Source organism: Ciconia boyciana, chromosome 6 (genome assembly GCF_034638445.1).
Source record: "Ciconia boyciana chromosome 6, ASM3463844v1, whole genome shotgun sequence".
Taxonomy (NCBI): domain Eukaryota; kingdom Metazoa; phylum Chordata; class Aves; order Ciconiiformes; family Ciconiidae; genus Ciconia; species Ciconia boyciana.
This window is the reverse complement of record NC_132939.1, coordinates 62,672,692-62,696,337: the sequence shown is the minus strand read 5'-3', so window position 1 is coordinate 62,696,337 and position 23,646 is coordinate 62,672,692. Positions and strand designations below refer to the sequence as shown.

General features: G+C 44.2%; 1 protein-coding gene across 2 annotated transcripts in view; it reads left to right on the top strand.

Annotated features, from left to right (window-relative positions):
- Window positions 1-12,993, top strand: part of NUDT14 (nudix hydrolase 14) — a 63,212-nt gene extending 50,219 nt beyond the window's left edge. Inside the window, exon 6 of one of the 2 annotated variants that reach the window (XM_072865550.1) lies at window positions 10,901-12,993. In XM_072865550.1, the coding sequence (XP_072721651.1) occupies window positions 10,901-11,210 (310 nt within the window). In that variant the 3' untranslated portion in view covers window positions 11,211-12,993. The remainder of the gene's footprint in view (window positions 1-10,900) is intronic. The other variant, XM_072865549.1, reaches the window with a different exon arrangement.
- The last annotated feature ends 10,653 nt before the right edge of the window (window positions 12,994-23,646 follow it).

Genomic DNA, 23,646 nt, shown 5'->3' with positions numbered 1-23,646 from the left:
TGCCCGATCCTTGAGGATCTGATGCAAAGACAGGAAGTAATTGGTTCCCCTATGGTCTGCTAAGGATGTTTTTTTCCATAATGGCTATATTACATATAAGAATTTCAGGGCTTTTTCTAAGTGTAACAGGTTTTTCTAAATGGTTTATGCTCTTTCATGCTGTGACTGTCAATACAATGCATTGACATGAAGCGTTACGTTAATGCATATGCATCCCATTAATAATTACAATACATCATGCACTTCTATTATTATCTGTCATCTCAGTGATCCTTGTAATAGTTGCTCTAACTTATTCGATGCATCTATATCTGATGCATTGTTCCAGTGCATCAGATCAGAGAGCAGCCTTAGAAAACAGAATTGGAAGGAATTTTGGGAGGATCTCATCTAGACTGCTCCTCTTCCAAAGATCAGGCTCAGCTGGATTTAAATCACTTCTCACAAATGTGCATCTGTGTTTTCTCTAAAATCTGATCATTTCATAGCCTCTATAAGCATTGCGTCTGAAGTGTCTATCCGTACCATGAGCAAGTTTTTCCTCATGTCTTGCCTAAACTTCCCTTTCTTCACTTCAAGCCTGTGACTTACTACCCTGTTCCCAGTGGACATGAAGTACTTCTGCACCTTCCACGTATTTGTTTGAACATGTCTCCCCTTTATTTTATTTTTGCCTATGCAAAAATACCTTAGTTGATTTAAGCTTTCTCTTTAGACCATGTTTTCTAGATGTTGATCATTCCTTCTGCTGTCCTCTGCCTTCTCTCCATCTGGTCCATTTCTTAAAAATGTAGTGCCCAAAGTGGAGCACAGTGTTTTAGTGGGGGCTTTACCAGTGTCAGATGGAGTGGAAGCATTATTTCCCTAGACTTACAGATTACTTTGTTTATGTGCTCTAGTATGATGTTTGCCTTTTTTGCAGAGGCATTATGTTGTTGACTTATGGTCCACAATGCCTCCCCTATCTCAAAACTGTTTTCTGCAGCAGTACTGCACTGTCATTCACCTCCTGTCTGTATTTGTGCTGTTCATTATTGCTGCCTGAACACAGAGCCTTGAACTTGCCTTTATTGAATTGCATCCTATTTTTTCAGACCATTTCTCCAAGTTGTTGGCATGATTTTGAATTCTAATATTCATTTCTAGCTTCTTATAAATAATCTATCTCAGCTTTGCTACCTGCAGTCTGTATTTCAACATACAAGTCCTAAAACAAAATATTGAATTATATTGAATGGAGGATGGTCCGCAGTGGAATCCTATTTAGTTTGTGTTTCCAATTAGACAGTGATATCCATTCCATGAGTACCATTTTCATACTAGTTTTGCACCTATTTCACAGTTTCTTCGATTTCTAAGTATATCATGATCTCCTAACTTCTTAATGAAACTGTCACATTAGATAGTGTTCAAAGCCTTGATAAACTGAAGTTATATTGTTTGTGTTGCTGCCCCTATCCACAAGACCTGTTATCCTATTAGAGCTGATATTTGTTTGACTGCACTTGATATATTCCTGACAAATCTGTTAGCTGTTGTTTCTTTCTTGATGCAGATAAAACCACATTCAAATATTTAGGTAACTATAATTATTAATTATAAAGTTAAGTCTATTAGATTTTTGTAGATAAAAACTCAGAGTTGTGTGCATGGTGAAAAGGCTTTTGTACAAAGGGGTTTCTGTGTTGTCACACCCTTTGGTCTGAAAACAAGGAGTTGTCTTGTATTCCTGATGACACCCCTTGCTGGAATCATGGTCATGAGAAGGAAATTGCCTGACTGGAATAAAAGCAGGACTTGAGCTAGACCTGATAGAAGGACATGGAAAGCAGAAGAAACATCAAATGTAAAGGGAGAAATGGTTTTGGCTAGGGAGGTCAATACAGTTCTGTGGTCAATGGATTAAGAAGGGGAGGGCATGGACAGTGCATAGGGAGAACTTAAACTAGGGGGAAAAATGGAGCAGAAAATCCTCAAGTACAAAAAGAGGAAGAAGACATGAAGGACTAATGCAGAGAAAAAACACAGGCGGAGAACTAAATGGACTTGGGGAAAGTACGTTCATGGTGATGGAGAAGAATTCTCTTTAACTAAATGAGGAAAGTACTCAGACTGTGTTCAAGCAGAACTTTGCTCTGTTCTCAGGCAGTGGATGCGGTAAAGATTGGAGGTAATCTGAAGATAGCATTTTTTTTTCTCATTTATTATCAGGGCATGCAGCAGTGGTTTGGGGGGAATTTTTTTTTGTTATGTTTCTCAGCTAACCAGGGAAGGTTAACTACAGTACTGCTACAGATATTTCAAAAGCACATAAAAGTAAGCCGTTGGGCCCCATTCTTTAGCTTGGTCAAAGTTCCTGTGACATGATACTCATCAGATAGGAGTCGGGCACTGAATTAAGCAGATGTCAGACTCAATTACCTTGAATGATCCACAGAGTAGCTGTGGAGTCAATGAGAAATCAGGAAAGAAGCCAGGAGTTGAGGAATTTACACAAGTTGAGCAAGAGTCTCAGGAACAAGTTGTTCCAGCAACAGGAGGACAGTATGGTGTGGGTCAATGAAGGAGCCTGGACTGGGGGCAGATAACAAGGAAGACAAACATATTAAGAGGGACTTGACTGGAGGAGGTCAGAGGAATCACACTTTGAAGAATCAGAAATATCTGTTCCTCTTATAGAAAAATGCCAGCCAGAAGGTGAATTTAAATGCAAATGGTTAATCTTGCTGTGTAGATGGGAGGCAGGAATCATTCTCAAAAAAATCTGCATTGTTTGCAACCTGTGTGGTGAGTTTCCTCTTTTCATCATGGCTACACAACTTGCTACTTTTGTGCTTGGCATACAAATTATGGTGTTACAAAAAGTTTGTTTTCTGTTCTGGCAGGAGCTAGTCCACTTTTGGAGGCTTCCTGAAAGTTTTGACGCCTATCGGTGTGTTGAGTTCTTGTCAGCTATATGTATGGCCTCAGTCAAAAATAGCATAGATGGTAGATGCGATGGGTGTAAAGGAACCATTTAGCTCAATAATAAAATTAAGCTAATACTATAGCAGTATAACTGTAAACTGAAGCTTCATTAAAATGGTTGCCAGTTAAATTGTTCATTTTTAAAAGCTCTAAAAGAAATCTGTGAGCTTCCCTCTCTCTTTTTTTTTTTTTTTTTCATAAATGCAGTATTTTGTAAGTGAACAACTTTGGACTTACTGGTGTATCAGATATAATAAATTTTCTATCTGTCATGGTATCCCAGCAGTTTTCAGTTTGAATCCCGTGTGAAATTAATCTGTGAGTTAGTTTCTTAGGTTGAAGTACTTCCAGCTATCTTCCTTGAGACTTGTTTCCGTACAAGACAGGGACAGGGAAATATTTTGTTGTTGTTAAAGATACTATTGCCATTGCAACTTAAAGTATTTTCTTTTAGTTCTTGAAATGTTTGGTCTTCTTGAAGAATATTTATAAAATTATTTGGACTTAAATAAAACCTCAGGGCTTCAGGATAAAGTTGAACGAGAGCTTCTGGTTCAACTTCCTTTTCCCTTCATTCCATCTTTATTTTCTCCCAGAGGTTGTAATAAACTCTCGGCTATGAATTGGATACAATAGGAGCTGCAGGTTCTCAGCCCTGCTGCAAAAAAAATCAGATGGATTAGTTTAAGGGCCTAACTATATTAATATAGGTACTTACTTTAATCTTCCCACATTTGATTTTTTCCAACAGTATACAACAAAGAAGAGCATTCAGAGAATTAATATTGGATGTTCCAATTACTGTGCTATGGCTATTAGCCCATGTGCAATGAGGTAAAAATGGTTTGTATTCACAGGTTATTATGTAGAAAGAATAATAGCCTTGAAAATGTTGGAGTGCATTATAATTAGAAAGATCACCTGCTAGTACACCTGTTGGGTGATGGCATAATGTAATATAATTTTATGTTAATTACTTCTCTGCTTTTTTCCTGCACCTGCTGCTCATAATGTCAGAACTGTACAAAGGTCCTAAGAAGTGACAATAGGAGCTGCATGTCACTGTTCATCAGTTTACATGTTCCATGCCTAAATAGATCTTGATTTCAGCATAAATAACAGAGATTTGTGTTGCATTTATTTGTAAACATGAATTAAGTATTCACTGTATACCCAAATTCCGCATCCAAATGGCTTACATCTTGTGAAAGGATATATTGCATTTAGGAATTTTCACATTAAAAATGTCTGATTAAAACAAAAAAAATTGTTTCTGTGTTGATAGGAAGAGGTAAATGTTGATTGTTTATAGATTTTATATTTGTTAAATATTAAGAAATGATGAGAAATTTAGCTTTTAATTGCCGTCTATCAGAAATCTGAGTTAAACTAATAAGTCTTCACAATTATAAGTCAATTTATTTGTTCCCCATGTTGCAGCAGAGAAGTAGAGTATAAGATACTGTTTATTTTCTCATACATGTTTGTTCCAATTAAAAATGTAATATTTATTAATGTAATAATTATGAACGTAACAATTGGTTGGCGTAGATGAGCACCCAGACATGAGAAGAAGGCAAAGCTAATCTTGAATACATGCTTTGAATTTCAGCCCTGCTTACAAACGTGCACGTGTGCATATATGCACACGTGTGCACGCACACACTCTGTTTGAAGAAACTCACTGTTACTGAGCACCAGCAAACATGCAAGGTGGACTCAATCTCACTTGTGGCTTTTAGACACTACTAAACTTTTTTTTTTTTTAAAAGCAATACGATACTGTTACCCACTTGTGATAAAAAAATGTGATGTATCTTTATGCTTATGAACTTAGATATGACAAGTGAAAAGTCCCATTTTGTGAGCTCTATCTCATGTGCTACATATTTCCTCATGCATTTAATAAAAGCGAAGAGCCAAACAAAGACTTTGTAAGAGCTGCTATTGCCGAGTTTCAAAAACAGATTGGAATGACAATCTGTCTCTTGTGTTTTCCCTGGTCTAAGAAGGAAGTAGATAGAAAATACTCTAGTTGCAGCCTCATTCTGCCAGCCAGTCCAGCCCTGGGCAGGAGGTGAGGAGAAGCACTTTGCAGTATTCTGCAGAAACTGCTTTTCCACTGTGCTGTTGCCTACAAGTGTGTTGCCCACAGCTTTGAAAGCCATAGCATGATTTAATCACAGTGTTTTGAGTGTTTTATTTAAAATGAAGTATGGGAATGCAGCATACAGTCTTGTTTTGATGTATTAAACTTACATTTAAGTTACTATTGTGATGAAAACCATACCACTTCGGTATCCTTACTTTGACATGCTTACATTCTTAGACTTGCTGTTGTCAAAGATAATGGAGGTTTCTAATTGTCTCTGAAGCAACGCTAAAAGTTTAGTGCTAATAGACTTCTAGTTTTAAAAATCTCTCTCCATTGAAGTTACAGGGTTTGTGAGCTTAAGCCCTAATGATTTGACAAAGAGTATTTGTCAGCCATGTAGCTGTTAATTGAAACAACTATAAACTTCTCATAGGAAACTGATCCTCACGATAAAGAGATGAGGAAAACAGAGCTGTGTTTTGTATAGATCATTTGCATTTGTCCCACAGTGGTAAATAAGAGTCAAGCACCGTACAGACACATCAAAATGCATGTGGAACAATCAGCTAGGTCAAGCCAGGCTTAGTAGGTCTGGGTCAGTATGAGCCATGACATGCCTGGTCTGGGCAACATGGTGCTAAACCCGTGGAGTGAGATTGAAGCCCGAAGTCTCACCCTGGGCTGGTGCTGTGAGTTCAGACCCTGCTTGCCCTCCCCCAAACCAAGCCTCTCGTGTACTGGGAAGGGGAGACACCTTTATCAGGAAGGTGGTTTTCCCAGGGTGAAACTCATCACTTGCAGTTCGGGTGTGCTGACCCCTGTGATTTCCACAGATGCAAAGCTAATGAATATAGCTGTAATCTGTTAATAGGTGACTCATTTCAGACCATGGCAAACGCATTTTATTTGTAATCTGAAATACTAGGGCAAGGAAAAGCATATGTCACAGACTTGGGATAGAGGAAGAAGGTAGCAGAAAAAGGAATATAACCCTGAATAAAGGCACATCAAAATTCCTTAATCATCGTACTCAGAAAGTGCAAGTAAGTGTGCAAAAGCATAGGAAGTTCCTAGTGACAGATAATCCTGAAAGCATACTGAAACATAATAGCAGCCTGTTGCCTCTTCACCAGTCAGACCCACCTTCTCCCTCTCTCCTCTCTTCTTCCTCCAGCCCCAAGTACCCAAAATTGCTGAAATGTATACACATTTTTCAAGGGTATGTGTTAAAACACTTTATTACTTCAACCAGATGGAGGCTCAGAACAGCTTTGAAGCAACAAACCTGCTAACTTTTGATTTCTATAAAAAACAAAGGTACTAAGACAAATGAAATGTCAATAGCATTGATTTTTGGACAATTTTCTAAGGACAGGCAGGATACATGAATATCTAAGTCTGGAAATGTTGTGAAAGACAGCAGTAGGCAATACTGGAGAATATTTAGTAACGGGCATACCACATGGATCCATGCAAAAATGATCAACTGGCAGAGTAAGCCAGAGCATTTAGAGGAAGAAATATCAAATTTAAAAAGTTAAGAAATATGCCTTTTTTATGAATTAAAGTATGTTCCTTTATCTTTTCTACCTCTTTCTGAAACCATTGAAATAGACATGTAGTTAAACAATAAAAGCTGTGAATATGTACATAAATAATGTCATGCAATAGTCTCCAAAGTCACCTGTCTAAATAGTGAGGGGATCCTAAGTAGTCTTAGAAACATTAAATGTGCTGGTTTGGGGGGGAAGAGTAGAATAGAGTAACATGAGTATTAATACCAGCACTCTTTGATTTTATTTTTATCTCATTTGGAACTTTTTCTTAGTTTTTAATGAATAACTCATGGCAAAGTTGCACCAGAGCAAGATAAGTTAGGTAATCAAATAAGCGAGCATGAACATGTGGGTATGTCCTGCCTTGAATACGTATTGTTGCAAATTTTTCATTAGTTTCTGTGGCAAATAGTAGGCCAGTATAGGTGAAGAAGTGCCATAACTTTGGGCATATAACAAAGGAAATACATTGATGTCCAGTGCTTTCCTCTTTTAAAGTATATTCAGTGTAGTAGCCACTCTTGATGTATTTCGTTCATAAGAAAAGAAGCACTGATTTAATGGAAGTATCATATGAGTAAATACAATGAAATATAGGCATATTGAAATCACTCCATGCTATTTGAGCTACAGTGGCAAGAACCTGAATCTTATGGTGTAGCACCTCAGGAAGCAGTTTTCCTTTACTTTAAAGAAAAGATGTGTGGAAAGTGAACTCCTGTGATTTCCACAGCTGCAGCTATTTCGTAAGTAAATGGTCACAGGTGGCATAGAAGGAGATTATGCTGTAAATAATCAAGCCATACCATTCTTATAGAAGGGCTTCTTAAATAAAGTCTCTATGTTTTTGTATGTAACCTTTACATAATATCAGGTGGACATGGGTATACTCAATTTAAGAGCATTTTCATTCTCCAGGTGGGGCACCCCAGATGCAGCTCAGATTTAGCACTCATCAGAAATAACAGAACATTAAATATATTATGCATAGTCCTGTGGTTTTTCACAGTACCTGTGGAGATTAGCAAGCTGCATTCTTTGTCTTGCAAATTTTACAGTATCAATTAACATGTGTTTTTTATTCTTATCAATTACCAAAAAACAATCTCTGAACCCCAGGCTTCCTATGTTTATTTAATTACTAAAAATGCAATTCTTGCAGAAACAATTGAAGAACAAGTAATCGCTATATATATAGAAAAACAGATCTGGATCTCTAGCTGACTAGAACAACATAATCCTTTCTGCCTCCTCACACAAGAAAAGAAGAAGGAAAAGAGGAAACAAAAAATGAACAATCAATCTACTATTCCATCACAAATACGTTCCCTCAGTGAGGCTCCTTCCAGTGGATGATAGCGAGGAGTGGGTAGCACACAGGTCAGTGGTCAGTGACAGATATCAAGGTGACAAAGCTGGGGGAGACTGTTCACTGAATGACTAGAGCTTAAATACCCAGCTGTGATGGATTGTGAAATAGATCTGTTTGCTCTTAATCAGTATTTCATTTTCAGTGTTGCTTTTTAACATTCTATATTACTGCTTCATAATACCAAGAAAATATATTGTATTTTAACACTAAGGGAGTCTAGTAAAGTGTGCCGTCATCCTCACGGCAGAAAGGGCACTATCAGTGCATATTAGCATAAAAAATATCATTCCAACTTTTGCAAGCTGGTTGCTGATAGCAACTTGATGCAAAACGAATCTACCTTACTTTTATAATGAGATCAGAATGATTAAGCCAGCATGGTGAGCCCAGTGTGCAACTCCTGCTGCTTTCAAAGATTGCGTTTGTGTTGTGCTGTCTGCTGGTTGGGTCTTCAGTTGTGGTGAGGTGAGTGGCAGCATGGCTGGCGAACAGCATTACTCTTCCAGGCAGCTTCCCATCAGAAAAGGGAAAAGGGAGAGTGGCACAGGGAGTCCTGAGAAACCGCTTGATCTAGTGCCAGTGGCACATACGGTCTGTGGATGATTGTCAGCCCTGGATGGCTCTTTTATTGGCAAACCATCTCTGATGGTCATCAGAATAGCATACAAATACCAAGGACAGTGGCTGCAGAAAATAGGTCCTTAAGGAAAGTAAATACTGAGTCAGATTGACTGAGAAAGGAGGTCATGTACTTTGGTGAGGGTGGAAGAGAGAGGGAAAACTGTTAGTCTGGCCTCTTGCTGCATCCTAGTAGGTCACATTTTGTTGGTTAAAATGTGTATCAAAAAACCCACTACTGACACTGAAATAAAGTGATGAGCCCAGAATGAAAGCAGCCTTCAAAGTTCCTGGAAGTGCTAAAGATGTGTAAGTTTCTCGAGCATTCCGTAGAGATATGGGAATGATCCTGGAGTTGTGAAATGTCTTTTCCAAAGTCACAGAACCTATCAGTAGTAGGAAAAGAATTCACTGGTTCGCTCCCTATTCTGTGTTTAAAAAAAAGGTGTATATTGATGTAAGAAACCAAGTTCAGTAATCACGACTAATTCTCCAAACAAAATAATTGCCAGTGTTCTTGGAAAACTGAGAAAAAAATTATTAATTCCTGCTATGGGGTGTGATTTATGCTGGATTAACTGAAAGATTTAGTTGGCTAATGGTTGGGTAAGTATTGATACACACTCTAAGATCATAACACTGCTACAAATCTTAGAAACCTCTGTATGTATAATATGTATGTATGTATAATATGTATGTATGCATAATATGTATGTATGTATAATAACACAGAAGCTAATTTTTCAGCTTGCCCTATGCCTCATTCATAGTTTCAGTGAACTTTGGATCCAGATTCAATGTGAAAAGTCACTTGTAATCATGTGAAATGAAGAAGTTGCGATTATGATGTGAATATTTTCTTGGAAGGACTAAATGAGTGGATTATGTACTTATCCCTTATTTAATAATACCTAAATGAAATAGTCCTAAGGAAATAGAGGATTAACAAGTAAGAAGTATAATACACAGCAAGCAGTCTAGCTGAAGAAAGACCACATAATCTAAAATATCCTCAATTAAATCTGCCGTAGCAAGTTTAGAAGGGAGACTGAATTACTTCAGATACATGCGTGCTTACAGTGGTCCATTTGGGTCAAGGCTAAAGTTCAGGAAGGATAGAAAAAGACTCTCAGGCTGCCTTTCTCTTCTTGTACCTATCCGGTCCATGAGTAGAGGACTCCAGCTGTGAATGGACATAATCTTCTTAAGAGTAAAAAATCTAAATATTTGTGTAAAAACAAGCAAAAATGTAGCATGATAGTATACAGATACACTGAGGAGCTTCATTCTTTTGTTTGTAAATCTCTATGAGTCATTGTGTGGTCCAGCTCTCACTAAAAGTCAGTTGAAAAAACTTCTGTTGACTTCAGTATATGTAGAACAAGAGTTCAACAATTCAAAAACTATTTTTTTTATTTTCTCCCAAACTAATATTTTTCCAAAGTTGCAGAGTATATTTGAAGACAGATCCATTTCATATGCAACTGTATTCAAAAGTGTTGGTATTTCTGCATGAAAGTTGCAATCAATGTCTGTATTAATGAAATTGCATTTATAGGTTCTAAATGACATTAACAGAGGGTAAGGATTTGCATTTTGATGTTGCTTAGTGACTGTCCGGGTTTCGGCTGGGATAGAGTTGATTTCCTTCCTGGTGGCTGGTGTAGTGCTGTGTTTTGGGTTTTGGTGTGAGAATAATATTGACAACACGCTGATGTTTTGGCTGTTGCTAAGCGGTATTTACCCTGGTCAAGGACTTTTTTCAGCTCCCCATGCTCTGCCAGGTGCCCAAGAAGCTGGGAGGGGACACAGCCAGGATAGTTGATCCAAACTGCCCAAAGGGCTATTCCACACCACATGACGTCATGCTCAGCATATAAAGCTGGGGAAGAAGAAGGAAGGGGGGGACATTTGGAGTGATGGCGTTTGTCTTCCCGAGCAACCATTATGCGTGACGGAGCCCTGCTTTCCTGGAGATGGCTGAACACCTGCCTGCCCACGGGAAGGAGTGAATGAATTCCTTGCTTCGCTTTGCTTGCGCGCGTGGCTTTTGCTTTCCCTATTAAACTGTCCTTATCTCAACTCACGAGTGTTCTCACTTTTACTCTTCCGATTCTCTTCCCCATCCCACTGCGGGGGTGGGGGGGATTGAGTGAGCGGCTGCATGGTGCTTCGTTGCCGTCTGGGGCTAAACCACGACAGTGATACAAGTTAAGAACCCAGGTTTCCATTCCTAGTTCCTAGCTGTCTTCTTTTGATCTAAAACAAAGTTTCCTCTCTGCTTTTTTCCAGGTCTGGAGTTGGTGTGACAGGTTCCAGGCAGACGTTATTTTATGCAGAAGTAACAGACCAGATGAGAACTGGTGAAGGAGGTGGCCAGCCTGAAGAAGGAGAGCTGATTGAAGTTGTAGAAATACCTTTAGAAGACTCCATGAAGTTTGCTTATGATGAGACTCTCCCAAAGACGATGGGTGTCATCTTCAGCTTCATGTGGTTCCAAAACAACATAGCACCCAAGCTACCAAAAAAAATAAAACACCATGATTTTAAGAAAAGCTTTCCTACTGGTTCTGTGGATAGAGAAAACTGCCTGCCTCGATGAACTCATCACAGAGCTAATCTTTCTTGAAATAAATTTGGAAGTAAAATCTGAATTAAAATCCTGACCTATTTTCCATCATTAGCAAAACACTTGCTGGCTTCACTGGGGCCAGGATTTGCCTCTGAGAAGCAATTGTTGATTTTCGCACAAAGGCTAAGTAAATGTGTCCAGTTCTCCTTTTCCATGGCACTGCTCTGCCACGGTTTTGAAGAGTTGCTCAGGACCTCAGTGCAGCTGCTATACCAGCCTGTCACTGTGGTCTGTACATACTGGCAGCTGTGTATTCACTGTAGTTTCTGATATTTTGGTGGCAGAAGGCTGCAAACCTTAATAGTCACAGATATCCTAACCACGTTCCTGAGTTCTGCACAGCTTTCAGGGAGCAGCGTTCTCTATGGTGTGTAGCTCCTGTACAGAGAAAACGTTTGCATTTCTGAACATGCAGACCTTTATTTCATAAGCAAACATGTCTGTAAATCCTTCTGCTAATGTGTCATTTTGACAATAGACCAGCTGTAAGATTGTGTGCTTCTGTTTGTTCCCACTATAATGCTGAGCAGCAATGATGGGGGGATGAATGATGGGGGCTTCTACTGGAACGCATGCTGCTTTGTTTGTTTTATGGGTAATACTTGATTAATTAGATCAAACTTTGTCCTCTAGAGCGGAACTCGAGAGGCCAAATTCTTTTAATTTGACTCTGAGGTGACTAATACAAGTGATTTCTCTGAGGTATTCTGTGGTCTCACTTTCCTTATGACCCAAATGGGAAGAATGGGACTTACCTCTCAGATAACACTCCTTGAAATCTAATGATTGGAAGTGCTTTATTGAGAGATTTTATCATCCTTTGTGCAGTTTACATTGAAGCCCATACAACCTGCACAGACGTACTGAGCAACACAATTTGATTTAATAAAGGGGTCTAATTAGAACGTATATTATTTGTTCTAACAGCATAGTTTAGATGTGGGCTATTTGTCTTGTGAAACTGTTAAGAGCATGACTGAAAGAGAATCAAGTCTGGCAATTTAATTATGCACTGATTTATGTTATTCACTGAGATAATGTTAATTCACATGACTACATTATATGTGCTTCTAGGGTTACTGAGGTACTAAGTATGTTTAGAAGATGAGTACTGCGAATATGCAAACTTTCATATAGCAACGGGAGTAAATGCAGTACAGATGCCTGATGGTATCCAGTGGCTGATTTAAAATCTCTGCATGTCTAAATAGATGTATAAATAAATAATTTTTTAAAAGAATGCTTTTAGAACTGGTACTTGCTGGTTCTCCATCTGACAGGGAGGAAAAGTCCTTGGAAAGCCACTGGAGAAAGAGCAGCCTTCGTCTGTGGGAGTCAGACACCTTTTGTGGAAGTTCAGACACATTCGCATTGAACTGTGCCTGGTCTGTGTTGAGTCAAGGGCTGAGTTATCGTGAAAAGTAAATAAATTCTGTCTGTCTGATGTATTTACATTGGAAGGTGTTTTAGGGCGGGGTCTCCGCTGCTCTGCGTCGTTACGGTGTCAAGTACAATGTGTCCTGACTGCTGCTGAGGCCTTTACGACCTACTACAATATGTATAATAAGTAATGCCTTTTATTCCAGGCTGTAGTTAGCAAAGTGTCTATTTTGATTCTGTCAAAGTTATTACGCAGTAGCTTGTTGATCTGTTTAGTGTCAAGCTAATAAGTGTGTGTGTATACACGTCAAAAGCCTTTTTTGCTGCATAACGCAGTAATTTGGAAAAATAAATTGGTGTCGTGGAGGGGGGGTCAGAGTTTGAAACTTTTCAAAGCAGCATTTATGTATTTATACCATTTGCCCCAGAATTACAAATGGACAAAACTCCACTTCTAGGGAGGCTCTTTGTGCAATGCTGGGAGCTTTTCCCCAGTCAGACATGCCCAGGACGTGGAGTCACTGCTTCACAAGGTGCACTCACATTGCATTAACCACTTTGGTGAGAGCCCAAGACTTTGACCCACCTGTGTGGGTGACGAGCATTCAAGGTGTGATTCATCAGACTAAATACAGGTTTCACTGATTAGTCTGTCTAGAAGTGCCTTAAAATCTCGGCACCTGCATTTGGTTTGGACTCATCAGACCACCCCTGGAGGAGGCAGGTCAGACAGTGCTGGATCTGTTGTGCCACCGTCCAACGTGCACATCATGAACTATGGGCTGCTGGGCCACCAGAGAGAGCACGCGGCCATACCCAGCACAGGGGCGGATGAAGGTCCTAAAATCTTTGTGCACATCTGCACAAAGCACACAGCTGGTGCTAGCCGGTCGTGCCTTGGCTGCACGTCTTGGAGCTGGACAGTTTGAAACACACGCGTATTTTGCCCACGCCAAGGCGCTGTGGCTGTCCCTCTAACGTACTGTCCCTTCCCAAGAGTGTGTGTGTTGGGGGAGCACCGAGGGCAGTGCCAGACTTGCCAAAATCTGGCCCAAACTACTGCTGCTGGTCAGCAGAAGGCTGTTCCCCATCACTCAAACAGCTGGGTGGAGGGCTTGCAAGTTGTAGGTGCCTGAAGCCTGTCTGCGTCACAGCCCCGCCCTGGGGCCGTGCAGAGGAGCTGCCACACCAGGGCAGCAGCAGGGGTTTCCCAGGCATGGGCTGGGAGCGGGAAGTCACTGCCTGGGAAGAGGGGGCACGGGGTGCAGCAGCACGGAGGGGCGTGCGGGAGGGAAGCCGCAGCCCTCGCGAGGGCACGGGGACAGCCACGCAGCACCAGCCCTCGACGGTGCTCCCAGGTGACCTTGCCAATGCAAGCTACGGGCTTCAGACTAACCATTTTTGATGCAATTTATATTTCTCTGCTGGGGAGCTGTGACAGAGGGCAGTTGCATGAGCCGGGCAGTCGCTCAGCACTTCTCCATGATCCAGAAGGCCGGGCGAGAAGCTGAGCAGCATTGCCCCCACCTCCCAGTCCGTTCCTCCCCAGCGGTGTACGGGGCAGACACCTCCAAAACCCCGGGGGACTGCGGTGGCTCTGAAGCCTTCACACCCCAAGGGATGCTACACCCAGGCCCTGTGCTCTGCCCGGCCGCAATCTGTAACTCTCAGACAGAAACAAAATGGTCAGGGGATTACTTACGTTTCCTTCCACAATTTGGGAATTTTCCACAGAACAGCGGTGATGCAATATAGTGAAAGCTGTACATAAAGCGATGTTGTGTCTGGTGTTTGGCTTTGCAATATTAAATATAAATGTATCATCATCCTTTTCCTTTTTTCCCTGTTAATTTTGGTGGGGATCTTTATAAGGAATTAGGAAGGTTTGAAAATGCGGGAGAAAGGGCTTGAACTTTTTTCAGAACAGTAGATGATTCATATTTATAAAAATACAACCAGAGCAATTCAGATGCCACGTCTCTCATCAGGGCTCGTTTCAAAGATCATAATTAGAGCAAATCCAATATACATTGGCCAAGACCAGGCAGGAAAAAAGTGCTTCTAATGGCATCTTGAAATCACGTCTGTGTTTCAGACACATCCTTTGGTCGTGCCACCACACATATGTCCATGGAGAACAGACAGTTCAGAATAAAACAGGGTCCCCATTTGCTGCTAATGAATACTGACTCGAGCCTGCAAAAATCTTATCTGATCTCATCCGACCATCCCCATGAGATCAGCATCTTTCTTTTATTGAGTACAATCGAGTGGTCTGCATTTAAAAAACGAATATTAGCATCTCTCTCATCTTTATGATGCGGCTTTGGGATATAGAGATAATCTAATGAACTTGAAATTATGACTCGGGCTCCTAATGAAGCCTGAAATTATAAAATCTTGAATGTAATGTCGCTGTCAGGCTCACTGTTAGGTGGCAAGAGAGACGTCACTAGCACCTTGCGAGTACATGGACCTCGTTTATTATTGTTGTTTATCACCCTATTTGTAAAGTACCTACAAGCCCTGAGCTACTCCCAGGTCTCATGGCATTAAGCCCTGAACAGTGATATGATTAAATGCCTTCTCTAAAAGGCTGACAGTTTAAATAAGCGAGCTGAATGACACCGTGGGGTAGGTGGGGGCAGGCGCAGGGATGGGGTGCGGGGTGCCCCGGCCGCCCGCGCTCCCCCGGGCTCACGAGGCTGCTGCTCGCGCTGCTGGGAGCACGCTGCCCTGGCAGGCGGCCGCTTGCCTTTTCGCCGGCTCCCTCATTACCATCCCTCCCCACCAACAATAAATTTCTCCAACTCCCCGCAGGGCCACGGCCAGGGCCAGGCCAAGGGCAACAGATATAATTGCTCCTGAAATACACGTGCCGACCGAGCAGGGTGACCCACTGGACAAATAGGACTTTTGCTAAATTAGGACAATTGCCGAGCACGCTTCATCCCCTCACCGGGGCTCTATACATAGATGAAAGGCACACCCAGTTGTGAAATCTGTTGAAACGGCACACCTGGTGCTGTCTGCAAGTCTATTCACAACCTTTAGCAGGTGCGACTTGGCCTTTGTGGCCATAAAAGTCTGGCTGCGCAGCTCCTGCTGTGCTCCCTGCGCCTTCGCTGCCCTGCGCGCTTTGGCAAGGGAGGCTGTCACAGATTAATACGGTTGTTTGAGGCTGTTAGGAGCCACCGCCTGAAGCACGCAGCGGCTTCAGAGGGATCAGAAGAAGGCCTGTGCACACAGAATGGATTTGCAGCCCCAGTCTTGGTGGCTGCGCCGGGGTGGAAGTAATGGGCAGGGCAGGGCTGCTGCCCGAGCAGGGACACGGTGCAGCACGGTCCCTGCAGCCCCAGGGGTGCAGCTGGGTGGCCTGGCCAGCAGGTACCAGCGATTTGCAATCTAGCCCCTGTTTGGGCTCAGCCTCTCCAAAAAGGATTTTGCTTGCTCTGCTTTGCTGCATCTCAAACAGCGCAGCAGTAAGGTGGAGCTCTGAAAGCCTCACCCCCAATCCGGATTCAAATTTAATTTAAGGAAGGACACCGTGGACTTTGGAGCAGGTTTCCAACAGCAGTTTTCATTCCCGCTGGTTCACACAGGATTTTGCTTGATATGAACAAAAAAAGGGATGCTCATACAAAACCTGTGCTACTGCAAAAGTTACTCCTCAATTTGTCTAATCCTTCAGAGCCAGTCTCATTCTTTAATTGGGAACACATTTTTACAAGGGCTTTAATTGCTCTCCAGATGAATCACGAGGGAGGAGAAGAAGTCATAATGTAGCTAAATGGCCCAGATTTGCGGCGCTCGGAGCTCTCTGGCCTGCCTCAGGACTGGCTTCAGTGCATTTCTCGTAATTGGAAATACAATCAGGTACGTATTAAAGCCTGCCAGCCATGCACTGTATTGCTTTGCTGCTGAAGTACTCAATATCCTGTGCTGGCTTCAGTCTCTAATAAAACATTCAAAAGCAGTGGTGCTCTGAGAAACCCCTTTTGGACACTTGGTTACGATGAAATGGGCAATGGGAATGCGCTGGGAATGGGCAATGCGGGAACGGCTGTCAACCTCATCAGTTGATGGATACCCCCATGCCCCAGCCTTGTTAACAGAAAAATCCCTGGGCTCTTCTTGTGTCCACCTGGGGTTCAGTGTTCAGGGTATGGGTGCGATGGGTAGAGCATTCAGTAGTAAGATAAACCTGATTTTATCATTTTACAAGAGCAACATGTTGCTGTGATCACTACAGACATGCTTGTGGCAGCCAGGAGCCAGCCTGGCTCAGCCACATCCCACCAGCCGGGGCCGGGCAAGGTGCCCCATGAGCCCTGAGCAGCGCGTGTGCGTGGGGACCTCCGGGGGTCAGGGGCAGCCATGCGAGAGCCCGACCCCTCCGAACGATGCCATCCGAGTGCATGTCCATCACACCGTAAACACAGCCTGGTTTTAACCCTGTTCCCTTGGAGTTGTGGAGAGGGGCTTGGGAAAAAAGAGCAGTTAATGAATGAAAAAGTTAAAAGAAAATAAGCCTAGAAGGACAACACCCCACCTGGCTCCAGGTGCAGTGGAAACACGGGTGATGAGGCTTGCCCCACTGCTTCGGGGTGTCTGGCACGGTGCCGGTCCTGTCCCCAGCCCTTCACAAAGTCCTCAATGGGTGCTGGTGGGCAGAGCCGGGTGCTTGCTGCGCCCCGTGGGTGGCACAGACTGGCTGCCACCTCCAAAGCCTCCCCAGGAGCCGCAGGCAGGGGCTGGGGCCATGGAAAATGGGGTGCTCCAGCCTGCTGGTCCCCTCCAGGGCTGCAGCTGCTCCAGCTGCTCCTACGAGCCCGGGGATGGGGATGGATTTCGGGGCCAGAGTCACTAATCGGGTTTCCGATAAGCCTGGCCAATGGAGGTGGTGGTGAATAATCCTGCCCACCGCGTGGGTCCCTCTGGCAGACCCGCCGTGTGTTTGTGGGGATGGGGTGTTCGGGTAACGCTTTTGCTCGTGCAGCAATCGCTAAAATAACTGGACAAGGCACAATCACGCACTTGAGAGTGCTAGAAACAATTTAAGAAATGTTCTTGGGACAAACGGCGGGCGCTGTGCAAACAGCTCCCCGGGGTTTGTGAAAGGGGCCCCGGCTGCCTGGCCCGCCCGGCCCCGCAGGAATGCACTCGTGCTGATAACCCACTCCACTCCTTTCGTAACCTCCTTCATTTCGTCCTTCAGGCTCCCCCCACTCCCGCCCTGGGGTTTCGGGGTGCTCCATTTCCAATAAAATCAGGAAAACAAAACCAGAGGTATTGCAAGCCCATGTCACACTATCTCCCGCTCCTCTTTTCTATTCAATATGAAGGCAAGGAACTTTGTAAGCACTTCAACGCTCCCCATGGGTCTCCCCAAGGATGTAATTTGGGTTTTGCCCCTCCACAGCTTCCCAACTTCAGCAGGCTTTAAGTTGAAGCTAGCCAGCCTGGCTGGGTTCATACCGCAGCCCGAGTGTTGCTGACCCCGGAGCTGGCGGTGCAGCAGGGATGCGAGGGCTTGAGTTACAGCAATCCATCAGCTGCTAATCCACTCTGCCAGCCCCACCGCTCCATGCTGCTATCAATCATGCGTGGAGCCCCAGGGCGGGTTTGCAGCACGTTTGCTCCCACTCCGGCGGGGTAGCAGGGCTGCAGCAGCACAGGGGAGCCTCAAGCGTGGGGGAGCTAAACGCAGCCCCCAGAGCTGGGACCTTCCAGAGGCAACAGGAGAGGGAGGGGGACATCCGCAACGTGTGTCCTTGGTCTTTGGGACTGGTGTCAGGATCTGTCCCGTCTCTTCCTATCACGGTCGGGGAAGTCAGGGAACCAGCATCAGTGCACCTCAGAACAGGCAAAGCAGCCGAGGTCATATTCAAGATTGGTGCTTAGTCATGGAAGTGCTTCAGAAAACCCCATTTGCTGTGGCGAGCAACATCTGCACCAATACTTTTGTCTGATATTTATGCAATATCTTTAAAGAGCAGGGAGGGGGGCTTGCAACAGGGTCCCAGCGCAAAAAAGTAGCAGAGTTGGACTGATGCCGGGTATGTATGTGTATGAAAATTGCATGGCCTTACGTTGGCCCTCCAAAGCAGCCACAACCCTTTGCATCCCTGACCAGCTGATTTGATAAGGGTGGAGGCTGTCCCGTCTGCAGCAGCCCCGGTTTGCAGCAGCAGTGTCATGCTGAGCAGCTTCTGGGCTGCACGCAGCTGGAGCAATGAGCAGGAGATGGTCAAGCCAGGTACCAGCTTCGTACCCAATGTTCTCATCTGCTGCATCTTCCTGTCATGCTGCCAGCTTCGTCTTTTCAAATGGCTTTCTTTTACCTCTAATGCCTTTGTTCGGGTTTTTTTTGTCTTCTGGTTTTTTTTCTTTCTTTTATTGCTCTTCCATGCAATCTGATCCCAGTCTCTCAGATGAGCACAGTCAAAATAACACCAATACATCAAAATAATAAGATTTGATTCCAGGGGCTCTCACAGAGCCAAGGCACTGAGCGAAGGCTAACGGGTTTATTGATCACAGCAGAGTGACAGCTCTCTCTAGCACAGGATTTAGCTCCTAGATGGACGCTAATGTGTAGATGTGTTTTTTCTCACTGGAAAAAGAAATGTGTAAATATTCTGCAGTTAATGATACAGGTCTGTTCCTAGTTCAATTAACGGGGAAGCAAAAAAAATTGAGGTGAAGGTCTTGCCTTCTAAAGCTGCATGACTGATCCTAATGCCCTGTCCTTTTTCTATCAATCAAGGCTGATTGGCAAAGCTTTTTAATTCAAGTCTCTAAGCAGGATGATCAGTGTTTACTTAGCTAGCGTTGATTCCCACTTGACCAGGCTGCTCTGGAGTAAGGTATCGTCTTATGGTGCAAACCCTCTTACAAGGGATAAAGAAACTGAGACCACCTCAATCCTCCTTGTTACCTCCTCAGACCTAATGATTGCCCCAAGCAGCTCTTGGTGCGGGTCGAGGGGACGGGGGGTCCCACAGGAGCCGGGCTGGCACCCAGCGGGGACTGCGGCTCGGAGGGAAGGGGTGCAGAGTGCAGGGCATCGCATTTGGCCCCAGCCCAGCTGCGGTCGCTGGCTCGCAGCTGCCTGGCCCCATGCCCCCCCCGATCCCCAGCCCTTGTCCCCGGGTGCTGCGCGTGGCCTGGGCCCGAGTCCCAGCGCTGCTGCAATATAAAACAAACCTGGCACCGGGAGCGCGCAGCCTGTGGCACATCCCCCCGGGCTATTTTTAGCTGCTTTTCCAGAGAAACTGGGCTTATGCAGCCTGCCTCCGAGTGCAGGGGCTCCGGCTGCTGCCCACCCCCAGCACGTCTGCCTCTCGGATGGGGTAGTTGCTCCAGGACGGGTTTAACGGTGCTATTGGAGAGGGCAAGCCCACGGAGCTGAGACACAAGCATCCCACAGACCCGGCCCCCAAGCTCTGCTGCTCGCAGAGCGACATGTTTCTTCCAGCATTTCTTCTGCCATCTGCACTCGGACACCCACCCAGGGCTGCCCGGCGGGGAGAGAGAGGAGATGGAAACATGCAATGCAACTAGTTTAACGTTAAACAAAGTGACTCATTTTTACATAGCAAAGTTGTTTCCTTGTAAAACATGTTTTTCTCTAAGGTCCTGTTTCTGGAAAAGATCAGAGAGGGTCTCGCGGGTCGGAGCTGAGTGTGGCCGTTTAGCTTTGCAGGACTCGGCGCTTGCGGGGCTGGTTTTTCCTCACTGGCTTCATAAAGCACATGCAGAATAAACATACAGCAGTGCAGAATTAACACAGAGCATTTACTCTTGATACGAAAATAAGTAACTGCAGGAAAGCAGTCAACTGCAGCTGCTTCGCAGCTTCCCTTGTTTTGTCAGCAAAGCAGCACACGTTCTGCCACGTAACACCAGGCTGAGCTCTAGGGATGAGACAGGGGAGTCAATGGGAGCCATCTCTGCAGGTTAGGAACTATTTCCTTCCCTTTAACTGGTTTCGGGGCAGCTGGATCGTTCTGGGGCAGAGGATGTGTGCCTGCCCCGTTGTGCCACCCACAGACGTTAGATCCTGCGCAGCAGCATCCGATACAGAGTGGCTCAATGGTATTCCCGGCCATTAAGTCGTCACAGTTCTTAGCCCACCCACCAGCCATCTGGGTACAGATCACAGATGCTCTAGATGAAATTAATTCTTCTAAAATTTCTATAATTTTCAACACTTATGTACGTAAGTCCAAAAAGTAAAAAGTGGTCAGCAAAGCACCAGGACTTTGTTGTGTTGCAGCTTGAAGGCCAGGATCCCGTTTTCCTCTCTACCCGTTTCTTTGATCCATCCATTTACACTCTGCCATGGCATCTGCATTTGAGCACTGACTTTTTGAATGTGCTCACCTCCTCTTTACTGAATTAAGACATTTAGCTGTTGCTGTTTAGCGTACCAGTGTATTCACATATTCACAACAAAGATCATGCATCTCAGCTCATAATACTGTCTTAGCTTACAGTAGTTTGGTGTTCATGTTTAAAGAAATGTAAATGCCAAGCAATAAAAACATTAGACGATTCCTCTAAGCCTATGTGTACACTAATATTCCTGTTAGGCTACAAAACACACTATTAGCACAGAAGGACTATTGCACTAATGCCCCTTATAAAACCAGCCTGAGTTTTAGTACTCAGAAAGCTGCTTATCTGTTCCTTTGGACTAAGAAGACTCAAATGCCTTTCAGTTATTAAAAGGGCTGAATTATGTCTCAGCCTAAACTTGGAAGTCAGAGGAGCCACAGACCTCTCCGAGACCTCTAAAGGAAGTAAAGTCCTTTAGACCTAAGCTCAACTTTTCAGAAAGAGCATCCTACTTCAGGAGGGATCCCTTGTTTGTTTGTTTGTTCGTTTGTTTTCAACTGAATTTATTTCCAAGCAATTTGCATTAACATGCTTTACAGGCTTGGGCTTTGCAGTCCTTCAAGGAAAGTCCCAGCCTCAAGGACTGTGCCGTCCCGGGTGGTAACAGATGGACGTGAAGGAAGGGACTCAGCATCCAGCCCTCTGTGTGCTGGTTGGTCTGACTCCCTCCCAACATCATGCCACCAAACAGCCTTTTCTAAGGGACACTGTTTTCACCTGAAAATTTGGAGACTGCGAAGCTCAGTCTGCATATTTAGTACAACCTAACACAGCACTGTAATCCTGAGAGGTCTCAGCATCAAAGACAATCATTTCACTTGCAAGCTGCTAAAGCTTTAAAAATGGAGAACACCAGCCCTGGGTGAAAGCCAAGGTCCTGAAGGTTAAAGGACGATAGGGGAATACAGCAGACCTACAAGGATACTGGATATATTTTCTATTTGCAGATTTATGTGTCTGTCCTGGCATGTGGTTTTTGTCATGCATACAGCACGAGTGCTGTAGTTGACACTTTAAATCAAGGAACAAAGGACTAAAACAGTAGAGGGGACTAAACTGAATTGAATTAATTTGTTTATCCTGCAAATCAACATCTGCTCAGACTTACTTCTTTCAACTCTGAAGTTGTCATAACGGAATATTTTGCCTTCTGCTCAGTCTAATTATAAACGCACAGACCAAAAGCTCTTAATTTTGCTCACAGCCATCAGCAAGAGCTTTGCTGTCGCACTCAGAGCGGGCAGGGTTAAACCAAGCTGTGTTTAAAAGGCTCTTTTTCAGGAAGGTGTTTTCCCCAGTAAGCTGCGTGTTGGTACCCATCTAAGGGGATGTTTTTACACTGAATTCATTGTAAAACTGCTTTTCAGCACTGATGAAAATCATCACAAAAGAAGACACCAGATCCCAAAGGATTGGGTCTGCTCAGGCTGAGCTGGGAGGAAAGCACTCAGTGGCACACAGCTCTCTGTCATCGTCACCCTGCAGTGCCCAAGAGGAGATGGACTTGTGCACAAATGAAGCACCCCTCACCACAGAGGGCCCTGGAGAGGCTTGTAACTCCATAAATATCCACCAAGAAAGCCTTTCCTCTATCCTCATGTGGAAGTGTGGCTCCTTCAGGATGGAGGTGCCCAGGCTGGAGCAACCATGGGGCTGGTGGCTTCACCGAGCCCAGCACAGAGATGCCTGCAGGTTCAGTGGCATCAGCCTGGGGAGCCTGAACCTGGTGCATCATTGTCCACACACCTTCAACTGTGGCATGTATATGACCTTAGCAACCACAGTCATTAGGTTGCATTTCTGATCATCTTGGATGATATCCCTTTCCTGCCACCCCCACAAGAAGTCCGGGTATCCCACACTGTAATGATAAAGGACTGTGGCTTAATCCTTTCAGGTTTCATCAATTTTCTTGGAAATAGGAGGCATCCCCGCTTCAAGAGATCTCCAAAACCAGAGGGAAATTTTCAGCTGCTCGCTGGCCTGATGGAAATGATATGGCTTTATTTGCAACCTTGGGGCCAAACCAGTTTGGATGCAAATAAATACAGCTCCATTGTTGTCAGAGAAGGGTCTGTGTTGACTTACAGGAAGATAGCATCATTTTTCTTTGCCTTGATTGTTTTGGCACAGCTCCTGAAGTGACGTGTCCAGCTTACAAGGAACTGTCAACACCAAACTCCAGATCCACTGTTGAGGAAAAGGAGCACTCGCAGGGTTTCCAGGACTTCTGACCACAGAGCCGACCAGAAGAAGGACACGGGGATGCAAACGTGTGGAGAAATTGCTCTTCCTGCCCTTCAGAGCCATACCTGTCTCTGAGGTCCCCCCAGGACCTTTTTCTGGTTAAGAAAGAGTCTCCAGCATCTGTCAGTGGCTGCCCTCGGAGGCCCTGCCCTGCGGCTCCTCGAGATGTTGTCTTACCATTCTACTGCTGCTGCTCCTTATCAGAAGCCCTGGCTTGAGGCTACCCCCAGTAATTCTCGGTTTCAATGCATGGCCATTATTTCCCCTGTAGAGTTGCAGAGTTGGGTAAAACAACAAGCTTTCCCAACTTTTGATATTCGCAGCTGTGGGTTGCAAACTAATTAACTCCCCTATCTAAAGTAATCTTCAGCACACC